General features: G+C 37.9%; 1 protein-coding gene across 1 annotated transcript; it reads right to left on the bottom strand.

Moving 5' to 3' along the window:
• Positions 1-2,180: 2,180 nt before the first annotated feature.
• Positions 2,181-13,867, bottom strand: LOC143857859 (Remorin family protein). Its single transcript, XM_077368378.1, has 7 exons — positions 13,572-13,867; positions 12,251-12,368; positions 12,059-12,130; positions 11,371-11,982; positions 3,790-4,150; positions 3,131-3,212; positions 2,181-2,602 (listed from the first exon to the last, which is right to left on the bottom strand). The coding sequence occupies exons 1-7, from the start codon at positions 13,764-13,766 to the stop codon at positions 2,393-2,395; spliced, it is 1,650 nt and encodes a 549-aa protein (XP_077224493.1). The 5' UTR covers positions 13,767-13,867; the 3' UTR covers positions 2,181-2,392.
• Between the last annotated feature and the right edge of the window lie 1,901 nt (positions 13,868-15,768).

The following is a 15,768-nucleotide window of genomic DNA, read 5'->3' as shown; positions in this document are numbered from 1 at the left end:
TCTTCTCCCATGCACAAGCATCCATTCTTTATCAAGGTAATGGCGGATGAAAAGTCCTCGAGACTTCTTCGGTGGGAGGAAGATAAAGCGGTGGGGATCCAAAAACTGGAGGCTATGACTAATAGGAAGAGGGCATCTGGAGATTAAGAACCATCGGATGAGTAACTCTCGGCCATTAGTCTTGATGAGGAGGTATTCGCCTGTGAGATTGTTGGGCTCCTATCGGACTTAGAGAAATGTTCATATTAACGGGAGTCTCTTTAAGAGGTTTTTATTTTGTACTATCTTAGGATTCTTATGGATAGTGTTTTAGAGGTAATTTGTTTTGGGTTTTTAAAGAATGGTCCCTGACGAATGAAATATGACAAGATTTTTTTTGGATTTTTCGATTTTTTGGCGTCTCTGACGCTGTAAATACGCAAGGGACTGCTGGCCCCTATCTTCGAATGTAATCTTCGGTTTAAATTATAATATATATTTGTCGCCTTTTTTTAAAAAATATATAAATTTCTTCTTCTTAAGTTTCTTTTGATTTGAGAGGGAAGTCACTGTCGGCTTGCATTTGGGAGTTTATAAGTATTTTTCAAAAGGCATTTGCCAGGGACCATCGAATATGGTATTTCGCGCAATAGGCTCATATTTTGTCTCATTCATTCAATTTATCTGAGGTGTTTGCTCTCTCATGCAACAGTCGGTCTGTGAAATGCCTGGACTGTTGCATCAGAAACCAGCTACTGCCACATAGGCTCAGATTTTGTCTCGTTTATTTAATTCATCTCAGGCTCTCTCATGCAACAGCCGGTCTGCGAAATGCCTTCTGTGATGGTCGCCGGAGAGAGCTAACCTTGAATACCTAGGTTATGAGTGCGCAACAACCGGAAGTGTTGGAATGAACCTTTTCAAAAAGTACTTGTCCAACCCACACCATAGGATGATCCAAACCGTCGATTTGATGAGCCACAATGTTAAAAGGTTGTACCCTAAATACCATTTCCATAGGAACCGTCCGATCTATAGAAGCTTCGATTCCTCTATAGATCAGAGGGCTATGATATTTCTATGGAAATGATATTTTGGGTATAACCTATTTACATTGTGGCCCATCAAATGGATGGTTTGGAACACCCTATGGTGTGGACTGTAAAATGTTGAACTATAGGGGCTTACACCGTATAAAAACTCCGCATTTGAATTGAAAAATTTATGGGGGAGAAGTTTTGTGTACCGACACACGTGAATAATAAATGGCAAGGGAGCATCAGACATGGAAAATGTGTACTTTTACTTTCATTTTCCTAAATTTTTGTGCGTCCAAACTGACCCTTGGAGATAAATAATGTAAGGGGCTGTACCTTAAATGCCACATTGCCCGATAGGAGTATTGATTGCTGTTGTTTTGGTCATCTAATCAGCCCCACATTGATCTTAGAGGGCTTTTAGAAGTGTTTTCCTTGATCTTATATTCTCCAAGAGGGGTTCATAGCCATTGGAGACATTGATCTTATATTCTTAAAGAGTAGAGTTGATAGCCATATTAGAGATAGGCCATCTAATTAGCCTTGATCTCACATCCCACAAGAGTGGAGTTGATAGGCATTAGAGATAGATTATTTAATACAGCTAGCTGCTTTGGAATTCACATTGCCCAAGAGGTGTTGATAACCAATGGAGATCACCCCACAAGGCAAATAGATTTCATCTATTAATGAGAGAGAGAGAGGCCATTCAGTAATAACTAATAAAATCTGTTGATCTGAGATCAACGGAGACCTCGAATCTGACACATAGTTAACAAAACAACGTTTTTTAAATGGTTTGCTGTTTAAAGGTCCTGAGTGGGGCCTGTCTAGGTATGGGACTGGGTGGGACCCAGCTTGGTATGGGACAGGTTTAAATTTAAAGGGCTTGCCTAACGTGTTCCATTAGCACTATAGCTTTTGACGTATTGGTAAGGTACCTAACATTCTTCGTTTAAAACTTTTAAAGTAAAAAACGAGAAATGATACACGACAAAAGTTGGAGCGTATGTTTATCAAAACATTGGAGTGCAGAAATCATTTCCCTTTACAATACCGTATTGAACTCGAATTTTTCCAGTCGAATTTTGTGTGAATCACGTTTTGCTAACCCCTTGCAGTGTAGAAACTAGAAAGTGTAGTCATAAATACACTAGATGGGGGTGGCCCGAGGAAGAAAAAGTTGCGAATATATCACTTTCTTTTCGAAAATATCAGAGACAGTTGTGACTAATAACAAATTGGGAGACACTAGATGCCCAGTTCCAAACATAGGCCCTGGAGATTGGGGCATGCATATTCAGATTATTGGACTAAACTGGTCTTTTTTAAAATACAACATGAAATTGAATGAGAGGAGTAGCTTCTTACTGGAATCAGACTGCATGGCAAGTGAAGCATCCACTCAAGGATCTAATCTTTCTGGTTTCGCGAAATGACATGACCTTATGGCTAGTCCACCTAGCAACTTGATTGCTCTGCGTAGTAGAAACTGAGCTTCGCATCTCTTGGGCTTTTCTCTGAGCTGACCTTAGTTTGTTCATGATCTTATCCATTGAAGAATTCCTAATCTTCTCCAGTTTCACCTGGGTGGATCCAAGTTTTGAAATATCAGACTATGGCTTTCATTTCTTTGCATGGAAGACTATGTATGAAACACCCTTTACAAGAGCATACTTGGTATCTTTTCAAGAATAAGATATTATGATTTTAAAATGGGACGTGATATATTCACCCCCTTTTCTCCCCAGGGCCAACCCACTCTAGTGTATGGCTTATCTTTTTACAATACGAGGAGGTGGCACTTGGGGGAGAAAAGGCGGTGAATATAACATTTTCCAAAATGGCAAATCATGAAGGGAAATGATATCAGAACAATCATATTTTGATATTTTCACTAACGCATCTTGTCTTTTAGTATTTGAAGAGCTGTCAACAGGTTTTTACAGTTCCCAAAACACTCTCACAAGACAATTAAAACAGAAAAGACAAGCTGGGTCTGTGCAGTTATTAAAACATGGTTGATCTGATATCATTTCCCATCAAGAACTCATAGTTGTATGCAATTGAATGTATCAATCATGCCTAAGGAATTTGCAAGTTTGAGGGAGCACCTCTAGTTTCCGTATCTCTGCCTCAGCTTTTGCTTTCTGCAAGTTCTCCCATGCTGTGATCTTGGCTTCTTCTCTTTTAAACCTGCAAAGAATAAATCTATCAGGAAGGTAAAAGATTCTTAGATTTCTCATTATGCCATTTTTTATCATTCTCATTATGGTAATTGGTAATCTGTTTATGTTTCAATTAGATTCTCAATTGCCACACAGAACGATTCACAAGGGTATTTCAAACAACAGATGCTCTGTTTCTCATCATATGAAAAATGGGAAGTGTATATCTCAGGAGATTTTAAATATTTTTCCTACTTTCGAGTTTATACTGGGAAAAACTAAAAAAAAATTTATAATTTAAGAAAAAATAATGAAAATTTATCGCAATATTTTCATCATATTTTTCACAATAAATGATAAAAATGAAAGTATCACAATATTTTTTAAAATCTTGGGATTAATTTGGGCTTTTGTCGTTTTATCCGAATGTCACGATAAAATGGACATATTTGGAAAATCCAGAGATATTTGCGACGATGTTCAGAAATAGGAAGATCTTTTTTTTGAAATGGAGAAATAGGAAGATCTATGTGCTTCATAAGTAGTTATACACTGTTCATAACAATAACTGATCAATAAAAAAATAGAAAAGCACATATGCTTACTTTGATATGCATTTTGCCGCATCTGAAACTTCCCAAGCTGAAGATCGAGCTTCTATAGCGTTCTTCTTCCATTCCCCAGAATCAGTTGGGTCCTTACTAAGCCTGCGGGATCCATGTTTCTTGGACCACCTTGTCACTGTGACACGATCATCTACCTGCACATCCCGGACTTGTAATCCAAAGGAAAGGTGGCCCTGCAGCTCCTCAATGGGAAGGACCGAGTTAGGGGGAGAGAAACAAGGCCTTTCTTTGGGAGAGGAGTGGGGGCTACCCTCTGGACTCATCTGGGTTGCCATGTCCTTTCTTGAAACAGCAGGTAAAATCATAGTACCTGCATCCTTGGTGCCATCGAGTTTCTCATCTGCAAGTTGGATACATGGTGATAACTAAAATTAGGAAAATACTGAAAATTTGGCAGGTTGCTGCATTTGGATGTTCATGAAAATTGCATTGTGAGTGCGACTCAATTTCAATGTAAAATGCCCAAATCATACTCACATTGCAAATTCGGTGTACATACAAATGCACCCTTACAAATAAAACAAATTGCTCTTCTTCAAGATGTCTACGATGCTATGAACTAGTAAGGAGATTTCAGAGGATGATATGCATCTTGTATTCATATCCTTGATTGTTCTTTTCTTACTCCCTGTTTGTTTTTAGATTTTTTGAGAACTGTTTGTTTTGGATTTTGAGAACCGATTGTGAGTTCAACATTGATTATTGGACTCAAAATTACATTTACTTTTGAGTCCAATAATCAGTTTGGGACTCACAATCGGTTATCAAAATCCAAAACAAACAGGGCCTTAGTGTACATCACTCCGAAAAGGAAAAGTTAGTGCATGGAAACAAATACTATTCCCGTGCAACAGCATAGCAACAAATATAAGGTAGACCTATATCTATGATGATCTACATATATATTATAGTCTGCAGTATTTTGTACGCATTAACAACCACAAAGTTTGTCTGATGCACAGTGAAGATGTTTAACATACCTAAACCAGTTGTTTCCTAAATTTCATTTGCTTAAAGATTCACGTCCGCACACCCATAGCAAGTCCACATGCATTTAGAAAATTCATATTGGGAAGTTTGCATACCATTAACAATTACACATGCATTTAGGAAATCCATATTGAGAACCATGTAATTGTGCCAAGGTCAACGAAAAATCAGTACCCAGGCAGCAAGCTACAATGAAGAATAACCAATAAGAAAGAAGCAACATGAACTCAGAAGGTCAATGGTTTATTTATGAAATTATATGTAAAAATTTGATTGAGTCCATATAAAAATTTACCTGCTTTCCAAAACATGATACACAATTTCCACTAGTTATCTGGTTTCCAAGTATACTGATTTTCACAAAAGAACAACATATTGTGTATTGATCTTTTCACGATTTATGGAAGGACTTCATTTGGGAAGTTTCAAATTTGGAAAAGGTAACTCTATCGGCCATCACATTTTTCTTCTTTATGGATGTAACGGAAGTTGGGCAAAGAAACTGAAAGATACATTTGCAAACAAAACTTCTCAGGAAATACAAGTCATATGATTCACGTGCAACACAACCTTTAAGAGACATAACAAATCCATTTTGAAGTTCATTTTGATCACTTCAATAAAACATTTATATAGATAGAGTGATGCAAGCAAACTATTAGGAACCTACAAAAGCGGTAAACTTGTAGAGAATTGAATAATCACACAAACGATCCAATAGATCTTCACAAACAATGCTAGAGAAAAGATAAAATGAAAATATATTTAGGATAAAATCCAAAACCCAACAGAGAAAATGCGTAACTATTCATTAACATGTTGAAAAGTACATCAAAAGTTTATATAAAAGCAAATCACAGCTGCGGATGACGGGCTTTAATTCTGAAACAATGGACCCCAACTACCTCCCTGGAAAAACTAAAGCTCTTATCCATTCCCATATGGATAAGACTCCCAGGCCTTCCCTTGATGTTCTGGACTACACACAATCTCAGCAAAATTGCTAGCCTAGTGGGAAACCCTCTATACATGGACCCACAAACAGCATGAGCAACTCGATTACAATAAGCTCAAATATGTGTCAAAGTCAACAGCGGAGCAAAATTTCCTAATGCAATAGAGCTCTCCACTCCAACTGGCATCCAATGGTAGAAAGTGGAGTACGAATCATAGTTTTAAAACTCCTCCGAACCATCGTGGACTCCCCCGAGTCGACTGCCGTTTACCTTGGCCGTGGTCCGCGTTTTGCCGCCGAATTCTGCAGTTTTCCCTACAGAGTTCATCAAAACTCCTTTGACTCTCCTGAATTATGACTGCGTCAACCGAGCACTCAGCCGCATTTTGACCCACATTCGCATTTTGAAACACAGGTACAAATGGAATCCAAAATCCTACATCAACTACAAAGATTTCAGCCACTCCACTAAGGTATGCCCGCAAAGCAAACGTGAAGAGAAACACCAAAAGAAAGAATGGTGACCGGACAGGGAAACAGGAGGAAATGGTCTACAGCATACAGAAACCATTCCATAGGACCTCAGAAACCAGCCATTCCCCAGCAAAATAGCTACTCAGCTCTAGATGATGATGAACCTTAGCACGCAGACAGTGCTTATAATAGTGAAGATCCATCCCCTTCAGATGTAGAATATCCCTCAAAGTCTCAAACAATGAAGACAGGGAATCGGAAGGTGAAGAGAACGGTTCTGAAAGCAACAAAGCAATATTGAACTGGATCCCTCACCAAAATGAGGCAGCAAAGACCCAAACCAGCCACAATAAAGCTCCAGATCCCTACAAGGAAATTGAGATTGAAAAAGACAGAGCTATGGCAGGAGGTTCGAACGAAGAATCACCTTGGTACTCCCTACAGGAGATGCTCACAAAAAAGATGACAATGGAACCATAGAAGCTGGCTCCATGGATGAGTTCTGTTTTCAAGGGTATTCACCTGCTTGCTCTTTCCCCTCCTTTAGCCATTGATCTAAGGATTGGATGAATGCGTGTACTCCCAAATGTACTATCTTTCTTTGTTTAATACACTGGATGAATGTCTTGTACTCCCAAATCTACTATCTTTCTTTGTTTAATACATTGGTAGGGGTCTGCTTAACCCCAGCTTACCCATAAAAAAAGGTTATATATATAGGGATTTGCTAGCCGACCCCAACTAGTTTGGGTCAAAGGCTTAGTTGAGTTGAGTTATATATAGGAATTTCCTAGGGGCCATTGAAGAAGGCATTTCGCGGACAGGCTGTTGCATGAGAGAGCAGCCACATAGGCTTACTTTTCAATAGATTTGGTCTTATTCATGAGGTGGCTGCTCTCTCATGCAACAGCCGGTCTGCAAAAATGCCTTATGTGATGGTCCCTAGCAAACCCCATATATATTACACACACACACACACACACACACAAGCTTAAAACACCTTAAAACACCAGTCTAATCCTAAACGTTTCTATAGGCTCAATTTCAGTCCTTAGATCAACCTAAGTAAAGCCAAATTCTATTTTATTGCAGCCCAACTAAAAATGTAAAGTGGCGCTTACATGTTGTTGTCTTAAAAACACTATTCATTCTTTCATTACATAGGGCCCGCCAAAACCTACTTACATTTTTCCCAGAAACAAATAAAAATAACTAAAAATCTACATAATCATGATGACCTAGACTTCGAATTTTTTAAAATGAACTGACCTATTTAGGACCCACTATTAATGTCAGCTTGTTGTTTGAGACCATAGTTGCCGGAAAATCCTTGGGTGGGTGGGAAACCCATTTCCCCAAAAACGCGTTTCTCTCGTGTGGGAAACTCGTTTCCCCTAAAACGATTGAAACACGTTTCGGAAACGTTTCCAAAATATGATACAAAATTGGACAAATGTTTCTGAAACACATGGGAAACATATGGAAAACTTATGCAAATAATCGTAGACGCGTGATAAACGTATGCAAGACTCGTAGAAAACACATATGAAACGTGTAGGAAACATGTGTGGAACTTACGAAATTCATTTTGGAAAAAACACATCATTTCCTAAGACGTTTCTCGTATGATTTTCTATCGTTTCTCGTTTCTTGTTTCCCCTATATTTTTTCCATGCATTTCCTATTTCCGTTTCACATTTCGTTTCCCGAATTCGTTTCCCACCCTGGTAACTATGTTTGAGACACCTAGTGGCCCACTTTTGGACATCGTTTGCTGAATTATGGGTTTGTTCGTGACTTTGCTTGCGTCATAGATGCTTCATTTATGCAACAAAACAATCCACATTTGACAAAAAATTACATGTCTAAAAAGCATAGTTTTCCTAATATGCTTTTGTTATGAAAAAACCTTAATTTTCTTTTTCTGGCTTGATGCTTATATAGTATAATGACTTTTTTATTGGTTATTTACATTTACTTTTTAAATGTATGATTCGATTTTATTTCAATTTTCAAAACACTACTTCTTAGATTGAGGGAGGGGAATGACATTCTAAAAGTGCATATTCCCTCTAAAAGGAGAACTCGTAGACCATGACAAGCACAATGCCATATATTAGGGATAAAGAGTCTTGACAGCCTACATGCAAGTTCATTGACTGGTTTGCTCTCCGTGCAAGATGAAAATGCTAACCATATTGCTCATCATGGAAGAGGAAAGAAAGGGGGCTTGAAGTGTCCCACTCTTCAGCCGTTGTGCGACGCTAGATCACATAAATGATCAATGCTGAGTACTTCAGCAAAATGCTGACAATATAAACCATGTAAGTATGCTGCATTTTGAATTTACTTAGCATGACACTTAGCATGACAGGACTGAGTTGAAGAATTACCTACCAAGTACTAGTACCTAACTAAGTGGTGCAACAATTACACTGTCTAAGACAGACCGTAACTTCATAATAACATCATTAAGTGTTCTCTACAAGTATTGTGCCTTCACTATCTAATAGCCATTGTCTTTTGTGGGAAACAATGCTGATGTCACACAAAACTATATGACTGCCCTCTCTGCATTTTTTTCATATTCTCACTTCAAACCAGTAATATTTTTCTCTCCAGTTATGGCGGTACCCTTGCAATTAATCTGTAATCATATAGTGTTCTAAAGACATGCTCCCCAATCTGTATACCATGTTCTACTTTCCAGGTATGAAAATGTAGCTTCTGTTAGTCAGATTACTCAATCATTATACGGTTTTGTGCCTTGTTTTCCCCACTTATTGCTATTTAAGGACATGGAAACAGGGGCGACGATTTGTTTGAGTTAAGAGAATGGAGGGATCTATCATGTGGTCATGAGTCCTCCCTATTTATTGTACTCTTTCGCTGCTGAGAACATGTGGCACAATCAATTGGGCCATTTGAATTTTACCTATTGCAGTTCATACTTCTGCCTGGTCTTAATTCTGTTCTATCTATATGAGTGAATTTATCGGTTGCATATCTTGTTAATGCCATGAAATCTCTATTAGCATGTTTTTAATACCAAAAGGCCTCCAGGCCAAAACATATCAGTGTTGGTGTATAACAGCAAAGTAATGACACAACAACAGTATGAAAAGGCATTAACTCACTCCCATGTGAAAATATAGCTGCTACCCTAAGGGGAGGATTGGAAGCGAGAGAAGAAGAGAATCTTAGGTAGAAATTTCCTGCAACTAAGGGCATGCCATAATGGCCTTGCATGGAAAAAACCAAAAGCCCCACTGAATCACAAAGGGATTGTGTTTCCAAAGAAAAATCATATTAGCATTGAACTGTTGTTTATAATGTTTTGCAATAAAATATTTCTATATTGTAACTTTGAAATTATTTATACTACAAGGTGTGCACTTGGGTTCAAACAATACCACTCATGTGAAATGTGGGTCTCTCCTGTTTTTGTCAACCAGAGGATGAGGACCACAATTTCTAAGAAATGGGCGAAGGGCCGCTAAACCGTCTCTCTTTGCTGTGTGGAAAGTGAAATTCAAAGTTCAAACCTAGTGGGTCATGTTACCAAAGTGCAAAGTGAAATTGGATGTCCAAAAGTAATAAGCATACCAGAGGTGAGCAGTAGCAAAAAAAACCCATCTTTTTTTTTTTTGATGGGTAGCACAAAGCCAACTTTTTTAGCTATAATCCATATGAGAGATTCTAAAATACACAAGAGAAAGGATTCTAAACCGTCTCTCTCTTTACTCTGTGGAAAGTGAAATTCAAAGTTCAAACTTAGTCTCTCTCATTTATCTTTCAAAAAAAAATGTTTAAACTTAGTGGGTCATGTTACCAAAGTGCAAAGTGAAATTGGAAGTCCAAAAGTAATAAGCATACCAGAGGTGAGCAGTAGCACAAACCCATATTTTTTTTTTGATGGGTAGCACAAAGCCAACTTTTTTAGCTATAATCCATATGAGAGATTCTAAAATACACAAGAGAAAGGATTCTAAACCGTCTCTCTCTTTACTCTGTGGAAAGTGAAATTCAAAGTTCAAACTTAGTCTTTCTCATTTATCTTTCAAAAAAAATGTTTAAACTTAGTGGGTCATGTTACCAAAGTGCAAAGTGAAATTGGAAGTCCAAAAGTAATAAGCATACCAGAGGTGAGCAGTAGCACAAACCCATCGTTTTTTTTTTTTTGATGGGTAGCACAAAGCCAACTTTTTTAGCTATAATCCATATGAGAGATTCTAAAATACACAAGAGAAAGGATTCTAAACCGTCTCTCTCTTTACTTTGTGGAAAGTGAAATTCAAAGTTCAAACTTAGTCTCTCATTTATCTTTCAAAAAAAATGTTTAAACTTAGTGGGTCATGTTACCAAAGTGCAAAGTGAAATTGGAAGTCCAAAAGTAATAAGCATACCAGAGGTGAGCAGTAGCACAAACCCATCTTTTTTTTTTTTTTTTGATGGGTAGCACAAAGCCAACTTTTTTAGCTATAATCCATATGAGAGATTCTAAAATACACAAGAGAAAGGATTCTAAACCGTCTCTCTCTTTACTCTGTGGAAAGTGAAATTCAAAGTTCAAACTTAGTCTTTCTCATTTATCTTTCAAAAAAAATGTTTAAACTTAGTGGGTCATGTTACCAAAGTGCAAAGTGAAATTGGAAGTCTAAAAGTAATAAGCATACCAAAGGTGAGAAGCAGCACAAACCCAAATTTTTTTATGGGTAGCACAAAGCCAACTTTTTTTAAGCTATAATCCATATGAGAGATTCTAAAATACACAAGAGAAAGGATCTAAACCGTCTCTCTTTACAGCGTGGAAAGTGAAATTCAAAGTTCAAACTCAGTGGGTCATGTTACCAAAGCGAAAGTGAAATTAGAAGTCTAAAAGTAATAAGCATACCAAACCAAAGGTGAGCAGTAGCACAGAGCCATTTTTTTATGGGTAGCACAAATCCATGCTTTTTAGCTAAAACCCATATGAGAGATTCTAAAATGAGATTCTAATAGCAAGAAACAGTTACCCACCTTGTCTAATAAGCCATTTTTTTTTATGGGTAGCACAAAGTCAATTTTTTAGCTATAACCCATATGGGAGATTATAAATTAACAAAAGAAAGCATGTTTAATAGCAAGAAACAGTGATCTACCTTGAGAGCTTGGCAATGAAGACTCAATCAACAGATCAGTCCACACATTCACGCTAGCCGAACGGCCCATAGAAGGCTCCCTGTTAGCAGTATAAGATCCTCCACCCCCGTCATCATCACCACAACTGCGCTGACTCCTCAATCGATCTGCAACCAAAACCCCAGCCGAAAATGGCGAGCTTGCCGTGAAATTCCCAATCGAAGGTGACGAATAACACGCCATTCCCGGCATGCCGAGAGGCCCGCTCTTCGACTTCGGCCGCCTCTGCACCGGCGGCAATGTCGAAGGCCGGTTTATTCCCTCTCCAGTGACCGGACTGAAAATCCACTTCTCTGCATCTTCCCATTTTGAAGGCAAGTTCCTCCCATTGTTGAAAGGGAATGGTGCGGCATTCACATATCGACGGCTGTAATTCGTCGGTAATGGCACTCGTTCTGAGCTCCAACCCTTCTGAAACCCTACCCCTAATTCTCCCCCACCATGCCTGTAATTCGTCTTCTTCATGAATCTCGGCGAAGGACTGGCCACATTGGTTGGTTGATTGTTCAAATCTACAGAAACCGGCCTCTGCCTCTCGTGCTTCTTAGATCTGAAACGCTGGTTTTGGCATTCTGGAAAAGAAGAGACTTTATAGGGTTAGGGTTTAGAGCAGAGAGAAAATGAAAGGTGGGATTTTGATTTTGGTACCTTTAAGAGCGTGAGAGAAGGAATGTTTTGTCGGATCTAGAGTTTGGTCATCATCTTGTCGTGTTTCCCCTTCTGTTGTGAAAAAGCAAGTGATTGAAATGATTGATGTGATGAGAGCATGACTGAAATAAAAAATCTAGGGTTTGTTTTTCCTCCTACTGTTTTTCACCTTTACCCAACAGTAGTACGTACCTTGTGCTTTTTCTTTTTCTCTGTTCTTGATAGGGTTACTGTGGTTAGGTACTGAGACTCTGCTAACATCTAGGTCTGGACCACACAAAGCGTTACGAAGATCACGTCCTGCCAAATGCTGATTCAAAATCACAGATTTCTCAAACTCACGAATGCTAATCGATTAAAAGATCATCATTTTTCATTAGTTCCAAAAAACAAGACTTATACTCTTTTATCTCACGCTTTCAGGTTCTGAAGACAAACCAAATAAGAGGAGTGAAAACGTTTTATTTTTAATGGAAGAAGCTTCAGATCTGTAAAGCTAGCTTGCAGAATCTTAGTAGTTAAGCTAAATCGAACAAATTAAGTAAAAATATCATTGCAGAGAGAGAAAAAAGTTTTATTTTTAGCGGAAGAAGAGACAGATCGGTAAGAATCTAACTATTTAAGCCAAATCGATCAAATAAGTAAAGATACTATTGTAGAGATCATTTTCACATGCGAATTCCGCACACATTGTCGAGAAATACTAGATCAAAACTGAAAACTGGTTGCACAGTCGTTTTCTCAGAAAAAAACCAAAGAGATGTGAGAGATGTGAGAGATGTGATTTTAGCTAAATCGATCAAAAAAGTAAAAATATCATTGCAGGGAGCAAAAAAATGTTTTATTTTTAATTGAAGAAACGTCAGATCTGTAATGTTAGCTTGTAGAATCTTACTATTTCAGCTAAATCGATCAAATAAGTAAAAATACCATTGTAGGTTTTCACATGCAAATTCCGCACACATTGTCTAGATAAACTAGATCAAAACTGAAAATTAGTTGCAGAGTCGTTTTCTCAGAAAAAAAAGAAGAGAAAAAGGTATATTATGATGCAGAGATCAGATTTACATGCGAATTCGGCACACATTGTCTAGACATACTAGATCAAAACTGAAAATTAGTTGCAGAGTCGTTTTCTCAGAAAAAAAAAGAGAAAAAGGTATGTTATGATGCAGAGATCAGATTTACATGCAAATTCGGCACACATTGTCTAGAAATACCAGATCGAAGCTGAAAATTCGTTGCAGAATCGTTTTCTCAATCATTTGCTCGGAAAAAATATAGATAAAAAGGATATTATAATGCAGAAAAAGTCTAGCTGCAGAAAGAGACGTAAGAGACGATCTTTTATAATTTATATATCAAATCGCTACATTCGATCTAAACAAAACTAGATCGGAGCTCGATCAGATAGTAGAACCGATTTTGTTAATCAATTGCTCAAAAAACCGAGAGAAAAAAAGAAAGAGAGATCGATTTTGGATCAGATCTGTAGAGAGATGAGATCGATTACCTTAGAAAGGTCTGAAACAAAAGGTTCGTGATCATGAAGGTCAGATCCGAACGAACAACGTTCAACGCTTCCAGAAGTAGAAGAGAAGAGGCTGAAATTAGATTCCTGTGTGAAAATTACAGAGTCCGGACTCTCATTTCGTGCCCTAAATCCAGATCTCGAGAGCTTTTTCTCTGTAAACCCTAACCCTAGCATTCTCTGTTTCTTCACATTAGAGAGAGAGAGAGAGAGAGAGAGAGAGAGAGAGAGAGAGAGAGTCTTGTCTTTTGCTACAATGGCGGGTGAGCGGACTCTGTTTTTTTTTTAGTTTATGAGCTTAAAGATAATGAAAGCTCTTCAGAATTTTAAATTGACAAAACTATCCACAACAATAGTAGAAAGTACTCTGTAAGTCGGTATAAGATTAGTGATTATTGGAGAATGATTATGGGTAATTTAGTCAAAATAGCTTAAAGAGATTTGCGTCAGTTGGGGAGCCGTTAAGTTGACTTTATTAAAAGTAACCTTAATTGTCTTATTCCTTAAGCAACTTGACCCTGACTAGCCTTCTGTGAAATGACCATAAAGCCCTCAAATCTTAAACGCGATTCTATATTGCTGTATGAAAGGCAAGGGTATTTCAGTCATTTAAGAGGAGGCTAAGGCTAACCTAATCTTGACTTATATAATGCAAGAACACCGTAGATTGTAACCCGCACTAATCCGATAATCGTAGCCGTTCGATCAGGACTATGCAAATCAATTGGTTATACATTAAGGGCTTTGCTTCTCTCTCTCTCACACACAAGAAAACATAGAATGGGACCCACCTATTAGGATGATCTACACCATTCTTTTGTTGGCCTCAACCATAGATAGATAGGCAATGCCCAAAAAATTGTTCTCCTTGGAATGATCCTAACCGTTCGATTTGTAGGATCATCCTATGAAGAAGATTTTTGGTAATGGCTTTATGTATGATGGAGGAAGCAACAAATGAATGGCTTAGATCATCCAGATATCTGGGTCCCACTGCCTGCCACAATATAATTCCTTTCTTAAATTACAGATATGTCCCATTTCTTCCTGACCTAACAAAGGACAGAGATTTTATAAGTCTAGTATTTTTCAAATAAGGACAGTGGGGCACACTTCAAAGGATGATCCACCGTTCATTTGTTGGGCCACAACATAAGTAGGCTGCACCAAATAGATCATCTCAATAGGATGGGCAGTCCATCTACAGATCGGAGGGTTAGGATTATCCCAGCCTATTAAAATTGTGGCCCAACAAATGAACGGTTTGGATCGTCCTATGAAGTGGGCACCACTGTACTTTTGACTTCACGCGCACATATAAAAACTACAAAAGACAATACTGGTCTTTACGTAGCCACGTGGCATGTGAATCTGTTCCTTTGCTGGTGGGCCACCACAAGTCTAGCAGATCCATCGCCACAAATCTCATCATGGCCGGATGATCCTAGCCCTTTGATCAAGGGCGACAAAAGAAAACGTCTTTTTAGGATATTAAAAATTAAATCTTAATTATTTATAATCTGCAATCCTTGATTTTACAAACATTATTTCTATTTAGCATGTACCTAGGTCACTATGTTGTACTTTCAATAATGCCTTAAAAAATCTTAGTAGCGATTTACAACGTAGCTGCAACCTAATGGTTCCTCCCAAGGTTTAAAATTTCGGTTTCGGACCCTGAAATTTTGAAATTTTGACCGAAATTTTGAAATTTTGGTCGAAATCTGGTACAAAACCTGAAAACAATATTTTATTCAATATTGAATTTCGGCCAAAATAAATGACCGTTTCTGTTTTGGTTGATTTCGGTGTCGGTCTCCACCAAATCCGAAATTTCGGATTTCGCTCGAAATTTAAAACCATGGTTCCTCCACATGTTAACTGATACTAGGTCCAAAATTTTTGGGCTATGAAGGGCATGTTTATTTATTCTATAAAGAAGAAAGGGTCATTCTTGTCATAAAATTTATTAGACATGAGGCCCAATAAACCTTTCCTAAAATGGCTTCTTTCAACTTTTATAGGTGCAGTGAATGATAAAAGCCGAAAACTGTAAAAGATGTTATTCAGTAATCTCAGCCAGCATCATCTAATAATATTGTGGGATCAATGGCATTAGCTTAAATTTACTATCTTTGGCCAAATCAAGCCCTTATCATGTACATGTGACAAACGTGTG

Source organism: Tasmannia lanceolata, unplaced genomic scaffold (assembly GCF_043159265.1).
Source record: "Tasmannia lanceolata isolate RefF3 unplaced genomic scaffold, GAP_Taslan_0.1 ptg000025l, whole genome shotgun sequence".
Classification (NCBI taxonomy): domain Eukaryota; kingdom Viridiplantae; phylum Streptophyta; class Magnoliopsida; order Canellales; family Winteraceae; genus Tasmannia; species Tasmannia lanceolata.
Note: the sequence above shows the minus strand (reverse complement) of the source record. Positions and strands in the feature narration are given on the sequence as shown.